Source organism: Schistocerca gregaria, chromosome 2, assembly GCF_023897955.1.
Source record: "Schistocerca gregaria isolate iqSchGreg1 chromosome 2, iqSchGreg1.2, whole genome shotgun sequence".
In the NCBI taxonomy this organism is placed as follows: Eukaryota; Metazoa; Arthropoda; class Insecta; order Orthoptera; family Acrididae; genus Schistocerca; species Schistocerca gregaria.
In genome coordinates, this window is record NC_064921.1 from 375,416,808 (window position 1) to 375,437,501 (window position 20,694).

The following is a 20,694-nucleotide window of genomic DNA, read 5'->3' on the forward strand; positions in this document are numbered from 1 at the left end:
TTATTATTGATCATTCTCACAATACTTAGCAGTAATCACATTCCATATCAATGAATGTCTATAGTTGCCCAGGACAAGATGAGTAACTGGTTGCCCAAATTTTGTGTCCCTTAAATCATAATCACAAACTTCATGTTGGACTTGATGAAACAGTTCTGTCATTTATTACAAGTTTGGGACCTAAGGACTATCCCGTTGCACCCGAAAGCCAGTGGGGTAGAACTATGTGCAGACATCATACCATTGTTGGATGTTGAGTTACTGTGTCAACAGCCATCTTAATGACTTGTATGTTTACTTGCCATTTGTCATCACAGCATATAATTCCAAAGTACATATCAGTGCTGAGATTTCTCGGTTTGAGGTAATGTATGGGAGGACGATGTCATTGCAGTTTGGTGTAGTCAAACCAAAGATTGGGAGGAATGGGGAGTCAGTTCAGAATCTCACTAATACATTAAGAGAAGTGTAGAAATATATACAGAGAACAAACACCAAAGCCCTGGAGCATTAGAAAGAGGTAGGGAAACATACAGAGAACTTGCCTTAGTATAGAATAGGGCAGTGGGTGCTGCTGTCAAACCCCTATAACCCGAAAGGTAAGACCAAGACGTTTATTATGTGGTACCTGGGGCTATACCAGCCGATCAAGATGACATCACCCCTAAATGTCAAGATACAATTGCCACCGCAAATGACCATAATTAACATTGGACACCTGTAACCATTTCAAGGCACAACTGCCAGCCCCGACAACAAAGAAAAGAGCAGGGGAAGATAGGCAGAATAAAAACCAAAAGGATCTCACACCATTTAAACACAGTATACTGTACAGATTGAGAGCTTGGAAGTAAGAAAGAAGGTTGTTGGAGTACTATGAAATTTTCTTTAGTGTAAGTAGCTTGTAAGATTATTTTGGGGGTATAGGTTATGGAAGAGCATGCAATTGCTTCATAGTGTGATTTCACTGCTAGAAAGACTATGGCGGAGAATCTGTAAATATTGTAGTTTTACATTATGGTAGTAGTCACCTTCGAAGGGATTTTTGTTTGGTACCTGTTCATGAGAGGAGTTGTGTGAGGAAATGTCATGTCGTTCAAAAGGGGAAGGGGAAGAATGATAGCTTAATTGTCCCACATTGCTGCACACTAGAAATGGGGGTGAGGGGCATCCTAATTCTGGCAGTCCTACCTTTTTTACTGAAGGTGGAGTAGGAGCACTACAGGACCAGCAATTGAAAAGTGGAGTCAGTCTGTGAGGCATATATGGATGCCACAATTGATAGTGTAGTGCTCCTGAAAAGCAGAATACTGGCTGCACTTACAATCAGGATTGAAATTCTATTTTATTGTGCACAATCAACACAGTCTGTACTCTGCGCTGAGTACAGACTCTAGTCTCAGTTTATCAGGGGCAACAACTGAGTGATAACGGGATTAAAATGTGACTGTTGAAGACCATAATATACACTAAAAATCTCTTGCAATGTAAGTGCTTTCATTTCCAAAATATGATTTAAACAGTTTTTGTGTGTTTTCCAAATCTTTGTGTGGTTATTTGGTGCATCTGCAGCAATAATTCAGTTATCAGTTGCTAAGTGTGATCCTCGAAAATAAGCAGTAAGAAGCAATGCTTTACTTTATCCAAATTTACAAAACTGTAAATGAAGTTATAAAAATGTATTTGTTTAAATTTGAGCAAACACCTAAGGAACTGCCTTTTTCCTAAACACTTAGTTACATTCTCCTGATGAAATATTCTAATTAAATATGGTAATAGAAAGTTCTTGGCACAACATGAGTAATGGATAATGCAGATAGTAAAGGTAAGAATTCCCTGAATGGTTGAGGGACTGTCATTGATAGGCACATAAACAAGATGGAGAATGTTGCTGGACTTCTAATGAATCCTTCTTCAGAACTATAGTGTACATGTACAGTTGAGGCATGTCAGTAGTACAAGATTGTCAATTCTATTATCATAAAACCTTGTACACCTGTTGCTAGACAGTTAAACAGGAAGAAAGTATTCCAGAAAAGACACAAGTTAACAACTAGTCTTTCAGTGTTGTAGACAGGAAATGAGACATTTTTATTGGAAGTGGATCATAACTTAAATACTTGAAGCAGTAATTGAAAATATGGTTTTATAGTTAAAAAGAAAATGCCTGTGTATTCATTTCTGAGTGTGTGGCCAGCTATAACAAAATTGCTCAGTTAGAGTACTGTAGAGGAAAACATTTCATTTTTAATTGAGTCAAGATAAGTTGACAAGAAAATATGATGGTGTTAGCCTCTCAAAATCAATTATGAACTGCATTTTAATACACTGATGACCCCATTATGCCCACCTGCTTAATAGCATGATGGTCCACCCTTTGATTCTGTGTGGCATGGATTCAAGAAGCCCTTGGTAGTTTTCCAGAGGTGCTTGGCACAACATGAATAATGCAGGGAGTAAAATCTATACACATCATGCAGTGCCCCTAAGTAATGCGCAGGTGATTTCAGGGTATGGAGCTGGTGGTTACAAGCATCCCGCGTGTGTCCCCTTGGATTCGGATCAAATTTGGTGGTCTAAACATCAACTTGAGTTCCCTGTTATGCTCCTGAAACCACTGTTGCATGATTCTGGTATTATGGTATGGGAAGTTATCCTGCTGGAAGATGCTACCGATGTTGGGAAAGACATTACACAGGCCCTGTAGAAGCTCACATGATTGGCCCCCAGAGCAAAGGCAACCCTACTTGCCTTGGCCCGTGATATGTTGTATCCTCTGAGCGATAGTGTATCCAGACACAACCAAAAATCTGATTTAACAAGAAATGTCATCTAACAAGGTCACAGTTTTCCATTGAACCATGGTGCAGTCACTATGATTCCACACCCACAGCAATTGTAATTGATGTTGTTGGTTCAACATGGGAACATGTATGGGTTGTGTGCTGCAGAGCCCTATGTTCAACAATGCGCGGTGAACAGTGTGCTCTGAAGCACTTATGCTTGCACCTGCATTGTACTCTGTCATCAGATTTGGCACAGATTACAACCTATCCTGCTTTATAAACCATGTTCTGTAATGAAGTGTAGAAGTGCAACACCTTGTCACTTTACAATGTAACCATCTTTAGTGAGTACATTGAGTCAAAAAGATGTTGAGGTGTGTAACTCAAGTTTAACGTAGTTTTTCCACTTAAAATATCATCTGGATTCAGTGATATGCACTGACACACATTTTGTGGTGCGTTCACCAATAAATAATGGTGCTGACACACAGAAAATCATCTTAAGGTGTGTTTATTATATTATAACATAAATAATATTCATGGGTTTAGTGCTCGCAGAAGTGATTTAAAGAGTATGCCTCATGGCTACTACAGCTGATCCTTTTATAATAGACAATGGGTAAATGTTCACGTATTGTTTAAACTGAACGTAATAGAACTTACAATTGAAATTTGTGCTTTTATAAAACTGGCTATGGATTTTAACTTAACAAATCATGACTACATGTTTCATATAAGTAGTATTTGCAATATTTCAGTTTTCATAACAAAATCTCACACAATATACATTGTTAACAGTAATTTAATTATTCAGTTAATTACTTCATAGCTACAGTACAACTTTTGACCCTAACATAAATCTGGTGTCTTTACAATGAGATTTGTCATTGTTACTATTACTGTTCTATTTATTTATTCTACAAAGTATGAATTCAGCCTGTTTTTGCGTTTGGGTTAACATATTTTTGATTTATAGTAAATCTTTGTATAGATTGATAAGAGTTGAATACTGTTGAAAACTTGTATTTTGAGCACCAATGTTCAGTGTCCCACTTCTCCTCAAATTAATATAGAACACAACTATAGAAAAATACGCATTTCTAAACAACTGAAATCCATATTTAGGTTTTGCTTGTTCTTCTATTACACAGTTGAAAGGTAAATGTCTCAAGTAGTTGTATTATTAAATAGTACAATTAAAGTTTCAGATGGTAAAACTTATTCATGTATTCGTAGTAACTATAATCTCATGTTCCAGAAGTGGGGATGCTATAGTGTATATAGAGTCAATGTTTACGAGATAAAATGCTAATAAAATCTATAATCAATTACAGTGTGTTTAATTGTTTTGTTAATTCATACAGTAACACTTACAATGTAACAGTATGTGTATAAAATGGAGCATAAATTGTTTTCTTCTCCTTCTTCTAACCTTACTTTGGTTATTTAGTTACATTGACTAGTAAATTGACAGATAGTAATTATGTGTATTTATATCTTCAGTCGGGAGAGCACTTGCCCACGAATGTCTTGGTCCTGCACACAGTTTTAATCTGCCAGGAAGTTTCATAACTTCAAAATTCTGTACATTCCTTTTACCGTGCTCTTCTGTTTCTGCAGTTAATAATTATTTTCCCATGTGAGCATACTTCAGTCATAGATCAGTCTCGGCCTAGAATACTCCTTCCTACAGCAGTATCATAGTGTAGGTAAGTGTTAAACCATAATGTTTGTGTAGGCAATGGCGAAGTTCTGCCTTTCATACCAGTAACAGGATGACTGTGCATATCATATAATAACATAAATGACAAATAATATAAATATCCCCCACCATATTATAAAATTTTGTTCCATTAAAGTGAGATCACATAAGCATTAATCATCTGATTGTGTCATTTCCAGCATTTAACTAATATTTGTATATGACTATATATACATATAAATTTTACACACGGGGGCAATTAATGGAAAAATCATATTTCTTAAGTATTAATAGTGAATTAGTGTAAGGTGTTTCAACCAAGTAACAGTGTTCATCAATACCTGTCTATACAAAACAAACTAAAATATAATGAATGCAGACTACATATCTAGCTTCAATGCTAACTAATATAAGTTTTAGGATGTCAAAGTTCAGTTGTCTATGTATATATCCCATATGGCGAAATGTAATTGACAACGTGACAAAGTAACAATCTGTTATTTACTGAATTATGTTCCAAACAAATTTGAAAAATATTCTCATAACTTATTTACAATAAAGACACTCATTTACAATAAAGATTTAAGTATAATCTGAAGCACTTTCAAATTCTCATCACAGAAGATGCTTCTAGGTAATATTGTTTCATTGAATTCATCACCTTTCTAGAAGATTATTTAATAATAATAAAATGTTTGGTATAGAATCGGACAATAAAATCTCTCCTCCCCCCCCCCCCCCCACATACACACTTTTTTTTTACATAAAAATACTCTTATTTGAGTTTAGGCAATCCCCAGTTGATCCTTGAGTACTATTCTCTTTAAATATTCTAGACTTTCTACAAGAAACACTCAGTTGGCCAAAGATATTAACATCATCACTTTCTTACATATGTTTTCACACTTACCTGTTTTGCTGTTTTCATCATCACAAGAAAGGTTCTATCACTAACTAATCAGATATGGTCATTGTACTCTTTTGTCTTATTCCTTGATAAAAACATAACACAATATAGTTGATCGCCACATACCACAGTGTAAAATAAAATTCCCAAGCAGATAGCAACCTCATCTTAATCATGATCTCCAAAATATTTCAATACAATCTATACTTCAACATTTCAGTAAAACGTGAAGAAATACCCTACTTTTCATTGTCACAGCATATAGAGGCAACTTCTCATATTTAAACATAAATGCACAACCTACCATATCCACCTTATAAAATATTCTGACTATAGTGCATCAATTCTCAATTTATAATTATCCAGCACACGTTCAGTATATTCGAAAATGACAAAACCTTTTCTCCAGCACAACTGAAACTTTAGCTGAGTTTACTTATAAAGTTAGTCATATATGACCAAGTTCTTACCTATTACAGTTTTCTAGAACTGTATGTGTCTAAAAAAATCATTATAATAGCTATATTCAAATACCAACTATAGATCACTCAAATGACAGTAGCAAACCAACAAGTCTGATGGCCTGTCTTTTCAGTTATAAATACACCACAAACATTCCTCAAATAGATCCAGAATTTGTGTATATGCAACTTCCATAAAATTAAACAGCACAGAAAATCAAAATACCTCCAATGTCATCAAATGGAAAAAAAAAAAAAAAAAATTCTCTTAAAGAACAGCCAAATTTTGTACTGTTTCAAAATGCGAGACAACTTCTTCACTATACAAACATAAATGGGAATATATCTTTCAGTCACAACAGTGTAAAGTACCTTAAGTTTTGATGTTTCAGATATTTTCAGATTTAACTAATTATTAACTAATTAGATGCAAATGCCACTTCAAAAGCCTAATATGCTTTTGGACAATTAATAAAGAAACTTGGCAGTAATACTGCTGTGAACTATACTTGAAAAACTCTAAAATGTATACACCTAGTACCTATTGGAGGAAGACAACATGATAGTAGAAGATAAACTTGAAAGATTTACAGAATAGTCAGAGAATGAAAGTGACTCAGGAAACTGAAAATTTTGAAGTAAGATCCAAATTAACTCTGTGCTTGCCACTCATAGTATGCAAATGGGCATATACCCCCATGGAATCATTGAAGTTGTAGTGTACATAAATCATCACTGTTCTGCTTCTATTTCTAACATAAATTTGTTTACGTACAATTGTTTTGAATTGACTTTACACATACACATCAAAAAGCACAAAAATAACTTGAAAGATACTTTGGACTTCTACATATTTCTTAGTAGAACTGTGCTACAAATCCATAACAGTTTTGGATTCCCAGGTAACATTTTTACCTTTGTCATTCTTTGAAACAAATAAATATTTTCATTTATGCTTAAATTTGAAATAACATTTCATTCTACAGTTTCAAATACATATTTTCTAATATCCCAAGTTTCTTTTTTCAAATATTTTCTTGTTATTTTAATTTTATGGTACTTCAACTTCTTTTCAGTATATTTATTTCCACTTTTGATGAATTGGTACAATTAATTTCATTTATGACATGTGTAACACTTTGTTGCTAAACAGCATCCAAAACTGCCAACCTGTCTACATCAAATGCTACACTTTTGGTATTCGCTGACAAAAGTTCATTTTCTACAGTACAAAAGATTTCCACTTCATTTATCTGATCTACTTCTACATTTACAGTACCAGAGAAGGAAAGTTGCTACTCACCGTATAGCAGAGATGCTGAGTTACGATAGGCACAATAAAAGGATTCACACAATTAAGGCTTTTGGCCATTAAGGCCTTTGTCAGCAGTACACACACACACACACACACACACACACACACACACACACACACACACACACACACACACACACTTGTAGTCTCAGCGAGCTGTGGTTTTATCTTATTTGATCTGTATTGTTGTTTGGATAATTTTGTGTTTGATGGTGTCTAATTTGTACAAAGCATTCTAATTACAGACTGTTACAAGATACTTATCTCCCTTGAAGGCTTTAGCTTGAGATAATTGTACGATATAATTGCCATATCTTTACATACATTGCTGGATCACCAACTGTACCAATAGAAATGTTTTCTCACTTCAGTAAGAAGTGCACACTACAGACGCTTGCAAGAATCATGCTATTAGCCTTACACGGTACACTGCTACTTGCCACTGCAAAGCAGCTTACCACCCACCTTCTTACCTATACATCAGTGTAGCAGAATGAATGAATGAATGTCTCTCTTTTTATCTTGACTGACCCTTGGGAGGGAATGAGCTATTTTTTATTAACCAGCTATGTAACAGCCATGGCTGCAAAATACCTCTTATTTCTATTTAGTTTATTTTAAAAGGAAACCTTTCTTTCTTTTACAGAATATGCGATGTTAACCTTGTTTTTGTATGCAGTTTGTCTTGAACAAATTACAGTCATTGTGTATAGTTTTATGTTCACTGTTGAACAATGTCATGTATGAAACTTCCTGGCAGATTAAAACTGTGTGCTGGACCACATGAACTCGGGACCTTTGCCTTTCGCGGGCAAGTGCTCTACCAACTGAGCTATCCAAGCACGACTCACGCCCCTTCCTCACAGCTTTAATTCCGCCAGTACCTCGTCTCCTACGTTCCAAACTTCACAGAAGCTCTCCTGGTTCGCAGAGTCTCATTTTGAGTCTTCTTGTTCTTTGCTATTTCAAAAGCAAGAAGCGTCAGTTATTACTTTTCAGTTGCCCTTCTAACTTTTTATATAAAAAAATCTGTACTTGGAAAGTCCTGTTTGCATTGCCGGCAATATTATGAAAAGGTTGGTTGGGCAACATCGCGGTGAATGAAAGCTGCAATCTGGAGTGGGTGGTGAATGGGAGAGAAGAGCACTGTCTGGCAGAGCATGCAGGACTAGACTGTGGTAGCACAAGGCTGCCAGACACAGCATTGGAAGCTGTGGGTGAGGGAGAGGGTGTGGAGATGGGCAGTGGAAAAGGATGGTGGGTGCATTGTCATGTACAATGGACGTGAGGGGGTGTGCGTTAGGAGGTGGTGTGGGACAGAGGGGCGGAGACTATTGGGTGGAAGGTGTGGGAACAGTAGGTTACTGTAGGCTAAGATTGGAATGATTTAAAGTGTGGAGAACGAGTTAAGGATAACTGTCAACTGTGCTTTTCAGAAAAGTTGATGATGGGTGAATATGGTGTGTGGTGGGAGACAGCCATTGAAACCCATCATGTTAAGTTTGAATGTATGTTTTGCCACAGGAAGGTCCACTTTGCTCATGTCCGCAGTTTGATGGCCATTCAGGAAGGTGGACAGCTGTTTGATAGTCATACCAATATAAAATCTGTGCTTTGATTGCAATAGAGCTGGTATATGACATGGCTGCTTTTACAGGTGGCCAGGACTGCAATGGGGTAGGATAAACCTGTGACAGGACTGGAATAGGAAGTGCAGGTTGTATGGTGGGGATGTCTTGTTCCTTGTGGCAAGGGTGGGGATTAGGAGTGGCACAGGGACAGACTGTGGTGTAGTGGAGGTTATGTTGGCATAGGAACACTAGTTTTGGAGGGGTGGAAAAGTGGGCTACTGTGTGGCATAACATGCTTGATTTCAGTGATTGCTTCACAACTGCATCCACCTGGATGCTCTCCTCCACTCCCCTCCCCCACCAGCATTTCTGAACTGAGCAGATGGGAGGTATCCTTTAAAATGCATTCTCTGCTTATGAAATTGTCCTGGCCTTAATTTATGTTAAGCAACTGCTCCTGCACCCTCCACCCAATAGTTTATGCCTTCTCTGCCCCATACCTCCTCCCAGTTCACATCCCCTCACCTTCATTGCACACCATTCTTTTTTAATGCACCCACTGGTCATTTGCCCTTCCTTTGCCCCTCTCCTTTCTTTCCTGATTTCCCCCTCCCCTCCCCTCCCCTGTAGCTTCCCAACACTGCACCTAGCATCCTTGTCTTGCCACAGTCTAGTCCCTGCTCTCTCCACCAGTCAGTGCACTCCTCATCCTCATGCCCCACCCTCACCCCACCCTGCTATCCTTCTCTCTTTCCCATTGCTCTCCAGATTGCTGCTTCTGTTCAATGTGGCATTGCATTCTGACCCGAGTGGCCAGAAATGGCGGTCATGTGTGCACCAGCTGTTCTTGCATGTGTGAATATGTGTGTTTCTTTCTTGAGCAAAAGCTAAAAGTGTAAAATAAATGTATGCTCGGGTAAATTAACGTTTCTGCAAATTCCACCTGAACTTCGTCATATTCGTAATAACTGTAATTTAGATGTCACACATGATCTTTAAGCACAATACAGTATACTGTTTTTGAAACCCATGACATTTGGATTTCTTTTCTGATATATTCTGTGCATTGTTACTCTAAGCTACACTAATTAGAATCTTGTTTCTGATGCAATGACTAACAAATGGCCAACATTGAAAAGAATAAAGATTAGTAGATCTGGAACTTGCCTTCTTTCTTTTATGATCGTATTAAGAACAACAACAAAATTTTACTAGTGTAGAACTTTTGGGATGGAACTGATTCATAGAAATATGTGTATCCTACATATTGTATTACATAGTAATGAATAGTTTCATCAAATTAAAAGTTTTTCATTAATAGCTTTCTGTGCTAGATAAAACTGCACCGAAATCATGGCCTGAAAGTTGAAAAAATGTAATGCATGAAAATTTCACGTGGCAGGTCTGAAGGGAAACCTCCAGGTTTTGCAAGTAAAGCTGCTATTGGCATGACAGCAGGTGCAACCGGGGCCTTTGTGGGTACTCCTGCAGAAGTGGCTCTCGTACGCATGACGGCAGATGGTAGACTACCACCAGCAGAGAGGCGAAATTACCGCAATGTTGCCCATGCCCTTTGGCGGATTGCATCTGAGGAAGGAGTACTTGCACTTTGGCGCGGTGCTGGTCCTACAATGGGACGTGCGATGGTGGTAAATGCTGCGCAGCTTGCATCATACTCTCAGGCAAAACAGTTTTTACTATCAACAGGTTAGTGTAACTTACTTCTTGTAGAACTGAATTTTTTACTGATTTTGTTTTTAGTTTCTTACAATATTTTAAAAATTTAAAAATACATGCAGCTTGGTGCCTTAGTGACATCAGATATTTCAACTGATCTTTATAAATGGCATATATTTTGTAAAGAAAGTGTAATATATAAAGGCAGTTTACAAGAAATAACATGTTCATTGCACACATGAAAAGTATTTTATCTTTAGGTTATTTAATCTGGACAGTTATAAACAGCAATTGGTGTCCTCCTGGTTTTGTGTGCTAACAGCCATTTTCTCTTCTGACTTTAGATATTTAGTCAAGTTATTCATCCTGATGGTTTTGCGTTGATCAACATTGTATTATGTACAAGGCACCATAAAGTAAAATCATGGTACTGACGGTGCTACATTTAACAAATTATTACATACGCTTTACTTTGTAACATCAACATAGAAAGTTTCTAAGGAGACACACTTCTAGAAATTTTTATTTTACTGTGCTCTTGGGAAACATGGAAATTTGCCTAGTTCTGTATTTTATAAAGGCTCAGAGGTGCTATCTATTTTTGATCTATTGTATCTCTAAATAAGACACAGAAAGGTGAATTAAGTGGTGTCTTTTAGAATGGTGTATATTTTTATTTTACTGATTGTTAAATTCTCTGTAAGATTAAATACATCAGTGATAAAAATGTGGCCCGGAGGTGGTGATCTACTGGATACCAATTACTCATTATCACAAGAACAAAATACACATAGATACAATGCATCACCATACAGAGTTTACAGCTTCACTGTCTTTGTCAGAAAAGACAAATGTTGCATCTGATCCAATATTGAATAGTATGGTGCAACTGTTTAGATAGTGGACTCAAAAGGGGGTTCAAATCACTGCCTTGCCATCCAGACTCAGTTTTTTTGTGGTTTATCTAAATTAAGTTGAATGCAGTGTGCTCCTTTGAAATGACATTATCATTTTCCTTCCTCATTCTTGTTTTTTCAAATTTATGATCCATTCCTAATGAACTTGTTATGAAATATTCAGTTCTAATCTTCCTTTATTTTTACTTTGATAATGCACAACTTAACAGAATACCAGGACAAGTGGAGATACCTTCATTTTATTTCTCTGCTTGTTTGTTAATATGTAGTTAGAAGTGAAACTTTTGTTGTAGTCCTCCAAAGTAATACTCATAACTTTGGAAGACTTTCATAATTATACTTACACCCCTCTCCCAACCGCCCCATATATATATCGCCTGAAAAAGGGGGCAACATGTTTGGCCATCATTTATCTTTAAGGGACATAATACCCACATTCAAAAAATGGACAAAAGAGAGAAAAAATGTATACCTAGCTTCCAGGACCATTGATTTTGTAGATTGTAGAGACTTACCTGGTGTGAGGATGAGGAGAGACAAAGCTCATTTTTTCCCAGGTTGAGAGGAACTTACGTATTGTTACTATGAGAGGTGACAAAATTCCTTGTCTCCCCTTGCCTTCAAATCAGGTTGTTCCCTCTCAACGTAGGATGTGAGTTACAAGCCCGTCTTTCAATCCTCCCTTTCTCTCCCCCCCCCCCCCCCCCCCCCCCCCCTCTCGTGGCAGCAACTAACAGTTCCAAAAGGTAGGCATAGTTTTTTCTTTGTATTTTCATACTGTTAATTTTCTTTATCAGCATTATGCCCTATTTTGCACCCAGAAGGTAAATCCTTGCCACAGATTGTCTCTCCTTTTAATTTTCCAATAAATGCAGATTTTAATGTTACTGTTCCTGTACTTCGAAAATAAGTGAAGCATTCTTTTGAAATTGTGTAATGTTTTCACTGCATTGTCTCTAATTAATTTTTCTATCTCTAATTTACATTTCAAGTTTTACAAAATGTTAAATATTGTTAATTTTTTGTTTTTGTAGGTTACTTTCAAGAAAACATATTTTGCCATTTTGTAAGCAGCATGATATCTGGTTTGGTAACTACCATTGCTTCAATGCCTGTTGACATTGCAAAGACAAGGTGGGTAAGCAGTTTTATAAATTATTTCCACTTATGAGAATTCGAACACTGTAGAGGAAATTGGTAATTTAGCTTGTCAGGAGATGTGAAATGCCATTTTGGTGTGTAATTAGTGTGATTTTTTTTCTGACCCATTGTGTTACGTGTGCAATCTACCCACACAATTTGTCATGAGAAACATACACCAATTAGTGGAGATAAGTACAGTGTAGTTGGCGTTCAGTCTGAAATAAATGACTTGAAACATGGCCTCTGAAACATGCTTTCTTGAGGATGAGTATGAGCATGAGCATGAAATCAGCAAATGTTGTAATCTTGTAATTAAGGGGTGCCAATGTGATTTATCACGCAGAACCTTTCTTGCGTGTGCACATGAATATAACGTACAGTGGGTGATTTGCAATGATGAATTGCTTGAAGATCTTGTACAAGACTTATATGACATATTACAACATACAGTGAAGGTGCATCATTAAGATGTCTTGAAGGATAGCTGAGGAAAAGTGGTCTAAATTTAGCTTGCTGTGATACGAAACTTTGTGCAACCATATGCATACAGCTGGCCCAAGTTCCAGTGTTCCGATGGCCACAGAACTTGAAACACTTTAAGACTTTGTGTCGCCTTAGGCTGCCAAATAGTATAAATATCACCTGTAATGAAATGCAGGTCTAATTTTGCTGTGATGAAGGTCACAAGCATGGACAACAGCATAACAAAAAACATTGACCAATTGTTGGGCAACACACAACATTATCTCCAGTTTTACTGTTGAGGATGCAGAGACTGCTTGTTAGCATGGGAAGATTCTCAGTATAATAGTTGTCCCTCAGCTGGTTAACATTGAAAGTGAGATGTTGCTGCAGGGTTATGCACGCCTGTGCTCATATGGAGAGAAGCCTTCAGATACATTACAGCCTTATAGTGACCTAGTAGGTTCCCCTGAATCTCAGCCCTGTTACACATATTGTGGGATGAAATAGAGACAAAACTAGAACAGTCACCTGAACTGTGGAAGAACTGACTCTCATAGGGCAGGAAACGTAAACTGCAATTCCTCTTGAATAAATCTGGAACCTTACTGATACAGCACATCATAAAATTAATGTGTTTATTGCAGCACATATTGGACACAACGTGCAGTTGACCAAATGTTCACACACAAACAAAAACTTGAAAACATTATAATTTTAATTTTATTTAGTGTGTGTATGAGTTCCATTAAATATTCTTATTTTTATAGTAAACTGCATCATATATCATGATGATAGATCGTCATCTTTGGATGAGCATAGCTAAATAAAATTTCTGTATTTGTCACTGAACTTGCACTACAAAGAGGAAACTACACTGTTACATTTAGTTACACACACACTATCTGTTCAAAACTATCCATATACCAGTAAGTAATGTGAACTAGGTCACTAAATGTCATGATAGGTGGACCCACCCGTATAAAAGGAGATGGAGAGTATTGTGTTGTCAGTAAAGAAGCTGTAATAGCAGAATGGGGCAATAAGGAGAGATCACTGACTTTGAATATAGACTAGTCATTGAATGTTGCCTGAGCAACAAATCCATTAGACATTTCAACCCTTCTCAAGCTGGTGATGTGAATGTGAAGTGGAAATGCAATGGAACAACTACAGCTAAAGCAAGACCAGCAGATGTCTTGTACATATGGACAGGGTCCACTGAGCATTGTGAAGGTCAGTTGTAAAAACTCGTATGAAATCCATGGAAGGAGCCACTCCTGAAGTGCTACCAACAATCCAACTACCACAATGGCTGTGTAAGGAGTTAAGAAGAATGGGGTACAGTGGTTGAGCAGCTCCTAATAAGCCACACATTTCTGCAGTCTATGCTAAGTGACACTTAGTGGTGTAAAAAATGGTGCCACTGGATAATGGATGGCTGGAAATGACTGAGCAGGAGTGATGAGTCGCATTTGATTGAAAATTTTGAGTTTGCATTTGGCAGTCATGTCTAGTGCCAACAGTGACGAATGAAGGAGATGGTGTTACAGTGTGGGGTGTTTTTCATGGTTAGCGGGTGTTCTTCTTATTGCGATTAGGAAAGTACTAAATTTGGAAGGATATAAATACATTTTCCGTCATCGTGTACTAAGTGCAGTAGAGGAACAGTTTGGTGTTGATTGTATCAACATGACAATACACTCGATCATAAAGCAGCATCTGTGAGGCAATGGTTTGTTTTCAATAACATTCTTGAAATGGACTCACCTGCCCAGAGTCCTGACCTGAAGGCAATGGGACAGTTTCGATGTGAGTTAGAATGTTTGTTTCCTCCAGATCTCAGTATCCAAAATCACTTCCTTTTGTTGTGTTGGCTCTTGAGGAAGAACTGGCTGACATTCCTCCACAGAAATGTACACTTCATTGAAAGAATCCCCAGGAGAATTAAAGCCATCATAAAGACAAAAGGTGGTCACACCATTTGTAGGTATCCTGATTCTTTTGACCATATAGCATAGAAATGATAGTGGTGCATTCCAGATGATAATCATGATTTGGTTTTTGTACTGGTCGTAACAGCGTTTTGTAACATAGGCACTAAGATACCATGTGTGTTTGTGCAGCACAGTATCCAAAAAGTTGCGCCAGGGGGCCAATGGAGTACCTGTCAGACTTTATACAAAATTCGGCCATAATCTACTGCAAATGAGTTGATCAGATAACTCTTCCCAGCAATTAGATAAGTAACACAGGTCAGATCTATGTAGCTAAGGGCACCACATGTGACCCACTAAGTTGAAAACTATATTACTCACTTCTGTTTGTAACAGAATTCTGTAAACACTGTCAATGTTGTGGATAGATATAAGCAGGTAGAGTAAACACGTTTAGCCTTCTAAAAGGATTTTGCATTAGTGGCACAGTGATGCCTACTCCAGAAAATGTCCTCATATGATTTTCTGTTGTATTGCAAACATATTGATTGGTAGAATGCAACGCACAATGAAATAGTATCTAACATACTATAGGAAAGTGTAATAGGATCACCTTTTGGAAGCTACGAATAAATTAATGAATTAGCAGGTATTCTTTGCTACAATTTCATTTCCAGATAATGTTGTTTTATTTTAGGAAAAGTAATATTATTCAATCGGATATTCTGCAACTGTCAGCATGAAGCATAGACTGGGAAATAATTTCAGCACACAAAAAGCTTATGTTTCCCACCATGTGTTCGATTTTGTGATTTCTGTATTGAATTATATAGGTGATTTGCAGTATATTAGAGATGATTTGTGAGAAAAATCTTTAGTAAAGATTTCTCTGAAAGTGAGAGAGGGGAAACTATTTTCAAAATCAAGAGTGGCTGAGAGAAATAAAGAATACTAAATATTAATTTGATGTATTCTGCCACAACTTCTTTCACTGTGCTAGCCTCTTCATGTCAAAGTAGCACATACACCCAACATCCTCAAATATTTGTTGGATATCTGTCTTCTCTTCAGTTGTTGTCCTCATGAGCTCCCTGTAACACCAAGAAGTCACTTATTCTTGTAACACCACATCACAAATGTTTTATTCTCTTATTCTCCTGTCCCCCTCCCCCCCCATGCCAGGTCATTATTCACTTACATATGTGCTTAAAACATAAGTCCTGGGAAATTTCTTCCAAAAATTAAGGCCTATGTTCCATACTAGTAGACTTTTTTCATGAGGATTGCCCTCTTTGCCTATGCTAGTCTGATTCTTACAGCCTCCTTGCTTCATTCATCACATTATTTGGCTTCAAATGTAGCAGGATTCCTTCACTTTGCTAACTACATGGCCCTCAATTTTCATATTACATTTATAGCAAATGTCACTTCTGTTACTTCTCATTACTCCAGTCTTTCTTTGGTTTACTCTGTCCATAAATTTTGGTCATTAGTCTGTTGAATCAGTTCAAAAAGTCATGTAATTCTTTGTTAAAGGATATCTTCCTCTTCACTTTCTCTGATGAATTATGTTACCAGAAATGTCCTGAGTTTTAATCCAACTTCTGAATCTTTATTTTATTTTTGTCATTGTTTCATTGGTGGTCAGATTGAAAAGCATGGGAAGAGGAATGCATCCCTATTTGCTGTCATTTTTTATTCAGGCACTACTTTCTGGTCCCCCTTTTTATTGTTCCCTCTTCATTCTTGTACATTCATACATACTTGTCCTTGTACGTAGCTCATACATGGAGACAACACTGGGAAGTCCTGAGTAGAATACAGGCATTGGGGAGGGTAACGATAGTACACTAACCATGCTGTGAGGTATTGAGCAGTAAACAGTCACATAAACAAGACTGACTGAAAGTTATGCTGTCTGACAATGGTCTCCTAGGAGCTAACAAAAGTCATATGCACACAATAGCTATGTTACATTGATGCTGTGGCCTCAGTGTGGTGAGACATGGACTGAGTGAGAGGAACGAGGTGGAGGGGGAGGGGTGAAGACTATGGGGAAAAGCAGCAAGGGAATGGGATAGGAATGTAGCATAAATGACCTCATCCTGGTGCAAGCACAAAAAGCCGTGTATGGTACCCAATGAAATAGTTGGTCATCTGAGGAAAAGGGGAGGTAGAACATATTGGAAGGAGGAGGCCCTAGAGAGAATAAAAAAGATCCTCTATCTATCAATTTAGACCCACCAAATTGATTGTGACATAGAGGTGATTTTTGTCCTTTTTACTCTGTTGTAAAGTATGACTAACAGATTGGTTGTTCTTGACATGCAGTTGTCTTGAAAAACTTCAGTATTCAGTTATGTGGTTTTACATTTTTATTTCTATTTTAATACATTTAAACTGTGAGATATTACATATGACAGTAAAAACTTCTGTTTAAAATATTATGTATTCATTACTCCTAATAAGAAAAAAGTGAATGAACTCTCTATCATTACAGAATACAAAATATGAAGATGGTTGATGGAAAACCAGAATTCAAAGGTGCCGTTGATGTGCTGATGAAAGTGGTTCGTAACGAAGGCTTCTTCTCTCTGTGGAAAGGTTTCACTCCTTACTATGCTAGACTTGGACCCCACACTGTGCTGACTTTTATTTTCTTAGAGCAGATGAATGCATTTTACAGTGTCCGTGTACTTGGACAAGATGCCAGCAAGACAAGTGGTCTGTAACATACGCCATGAAACCTTTCCCATTCCATTGTATAGTAACCTTGCCATAAATGCAAGCTCCAGCACCATCTTTGTCATTGGTAATATGTTTTATACACAATATTGTTCTCTGAGACTCTTTTTTACTGAAAAGAAATCCCTCTCTCCTCCGCCTCTAGTCTTTTCCTGTTTTCATTGCAGTATTTTATGTTCACCCCTTTGTAAACATAAACACAACAACACACACAATGCTGTATATAGTATGAGTCAGATTAACTTAAATGATTAATGAGTTTGCTAAGTGGGCATTAAAAATTTCTTTATAAATGAATGCAATAGCTGGTTTCTTATTTTTTTTAATTAATACAATACCATTGTTGTACCCCTTAAGGCCAACATGGAGCAATTAGCATAAAAAGTGGTCCCCTTTATCATTTTAGTCAGTTTGCTGTTCATTTAAGCACAGTTGAATCATTCCACAGATTACAAGTGATAACACTATGAAATGCATTTAAAAAAAGATGAAACAGATAAAGTAGGGAGGGATTGTGAATAGTTTCTCATACACATACTCTGCCTTTTTAGTTCCTGTCTGGAAAAATCTTTTAAAACTCAGGAATTTTTATGTCGCTCATGAAAATGAATGTAATTATTGCATTTGACAAAAAAAAAAAAAAAAAAAAAATAATACTGATGTGTCTTCGCAGAGATATTTGCTAACTCTGTAGTTGACTGGTATAGAGTATATTCACAACTACAGAATAAGAAACAATTTGTGTTGTAACTTTGGTACTTGTCAAAACCCATACAATATTCCATGTTCAGGATGTGCTGCTGGAAACTGGATAGTATGGATTATTCTAGTGGAGGAGTAGATTAAATGTAGGGAAATGCTTGGAAAATGTGACTGGTGTAAGACATGCAAAATGCAGCCTTGATCTGAAAATTTCAGTTTCTTTAGGTTGCTGAACATTATGATAAAGAAATGGTTTTAAACATTGAAAAAATAATGATTGATTCTGAAACACAAGTATCCTTAGCTGCCCAAATTTGACAGCTGTACTTAGGCACAAAATGTCATTATTATTCTTGGGGGAGAACTATTTTTAATAAGCTCAGTTCATATAGAAATAATGAAACCTGTTTCTTATTTATAAAAATATCTAAAGAATTTGATACAAAAGAGCAAAGACAATAATTGTTTTTCTGCATAATGCAGCATATTGCTGTCATCTTGTCAAATTATTTTACTCTTGTAAACTGGCTTACACCGGTACAAATGTAGATTGTAACAGAACTGTAATTTGTTACAATAGATGCATCTACAATATTTCAATATGAGTGTTATGTATATTTAATGCAAGATAAATTTTGTTTTACTAGTAAAAAGAAATATTATAATATTGTACAAATATGAAAGATTTATAGTTGAAATTTATATTTTGGATTTATAGTTTTTAAATGTTGTTATGTAATGTTGATGAGTGATGAAAGTTGAGTGTTGTGTAAGTAAAATTTATGATGTAGTTGTTAATGTTAATTGTAAAGCGCTACATGCGAGATTTTGTGTGAATATGTAATGTAAATATACAGTATTTAATATAATAATGTTTTCTTTAATCGTTGATCACTTAACCAAAATCTGTATAAAACAGTGACAAAAGAACAAGAAACAGAAATGGAAAAAAGTAGGTGAAATAACTGTTGTGATACTAGGTATGGTATATTGTAACTACAGTATTCAGAAGAAAATTTCTTCTCCAGTGATCAATATGGACAAAGGGACATATTCTTAATGAATCTGTAGAAAAGTATATACTGTTACACAACTCATTGAAAAAGCCTTGATGGCTCCCTTTTGTGGGTAGTAACCTTACCAATTAAGACAAATTTAGTGATTTGCCTCATAGCTTCAGTCTGCTGGTATTTTTCTCAAAAATTCAAAATGCCAGGAGAGGTTCTGTGGTATTTAGAAGTTGAGAGAGGTACTAGTAGATAGAATCTGTTTATCAGACTGAAGGATGCCCAAATACCTCAATTGGTAAGAACAGAGACCAGGACAGATAATGATTGGTTCCACTCCAGTACATAATACTCTCTCTCTCTCTCTCTCTCTCTCTCTCTCTCTCTCTCTCTCTCTCTCTCTCTCTCTGTGTGTGTGTGTGTGTGTGTGTGTGTGTGTGTGTGTGGGGGGGGGGGGGGGGGGGGGGGGTTGGAGTGCATCTACGTTTTTTGATGGAGTGTTCCACTGCCCAGCCAACCTGTGGCAACCATTCGCTATGAGTCATCAACTTATGAAAGATCCAGGTGCAGAAACTATCTCATGCCTCCATGTGTCCTACCACTCGTACTCCCTATCCCATTAATCATTACCACCTGTGAAATTAGCTGTAGGGCAGAACATGCTGCTAAGTATAACATGGTCAATTCTGCCATCCTTGAACACTGTCACCCATGAGTGGTATGCTAGGAACGGTGTCTGTAAAATATCGTTTGGTCCTGCAATCCTCCTAGTTTCAATCCTCTGTATTTCCTAACATGCACTTTCAACTATTCTTCACACCCTATTTCTTTCTTCTCGCACCCATCAGCTTATTTCCCTGCCTCTCCCTATTGTTGAGGTAGACATGTTTATTCCAAATTCCTTAATTCTAAAACAAATAAGTGTTGGTGATACCTGTAATTTATCCAATCTGCCCTATAACCTTTCTCAAACTCGGGGTCAACCTGTGTTCTGACCCAGTCACTTACCACCTGTTTCTCCAGCACATTTTTCTTACCAGTTGCTCTCTATACTGCACACATTGCACATCTTGATCTCATGATTTGTTTTTAATGACCGCATTGTGTTAAGGAAAGGAGAAGAAAGAAAAATTTGCTTTTAAATCACAGTTGAGAGACCCTGTCCAAAATCTTAGCAAATTGTCTCCCTTTTCTATGTAGCAGTGACCTAGTTATTAATATCTCCATATCCCCATATACAGAGTGAACATGAATAAAGCCAACAACCTGTAGGAACAGATTCCTGACTGGAAATGGAGGGAAAAAGGTCCTATGACCATTTGTCTGGAAATGGACGGTTCGCATGCAACAACAGTAAATCGT

At 36.9% G+C, this 20,694-nt stretch overlaps 1 protein-coding gene across 1 annotated transcript in view; it reads left to right on the forward strand.

The window, feature by feature from the left end:
• The window catches only part of LOC126320089 (mitochondrial 2-oxoglutarate/malate carrier protein-like), a 40,428-nt gene extending 21,221 nt beyond the window's left edge, over positions 1–19,207 (forward strand). The window contains exons 3-5 of the mRNA XM_049993753.1: positions 10,145–10,449; positions 12,371–12,470; positions 17,379–19,207. Of these exons, the coding sequence (XP_049849710.1) occupies positions 10,145–10,449; positions 12,371–12,470; positions 17,379–17,610 (637 nt within the window). The 3' untranslated portion in view covers positions 17,611–19,207. The remainder of the gene's footprint in view (positions 1–10,144; positions 10,450–12,370; positions 12,471–17,378) is intronic.
• Positions 19,208–20,694: the final 1,487 nt, after the last annotated feature.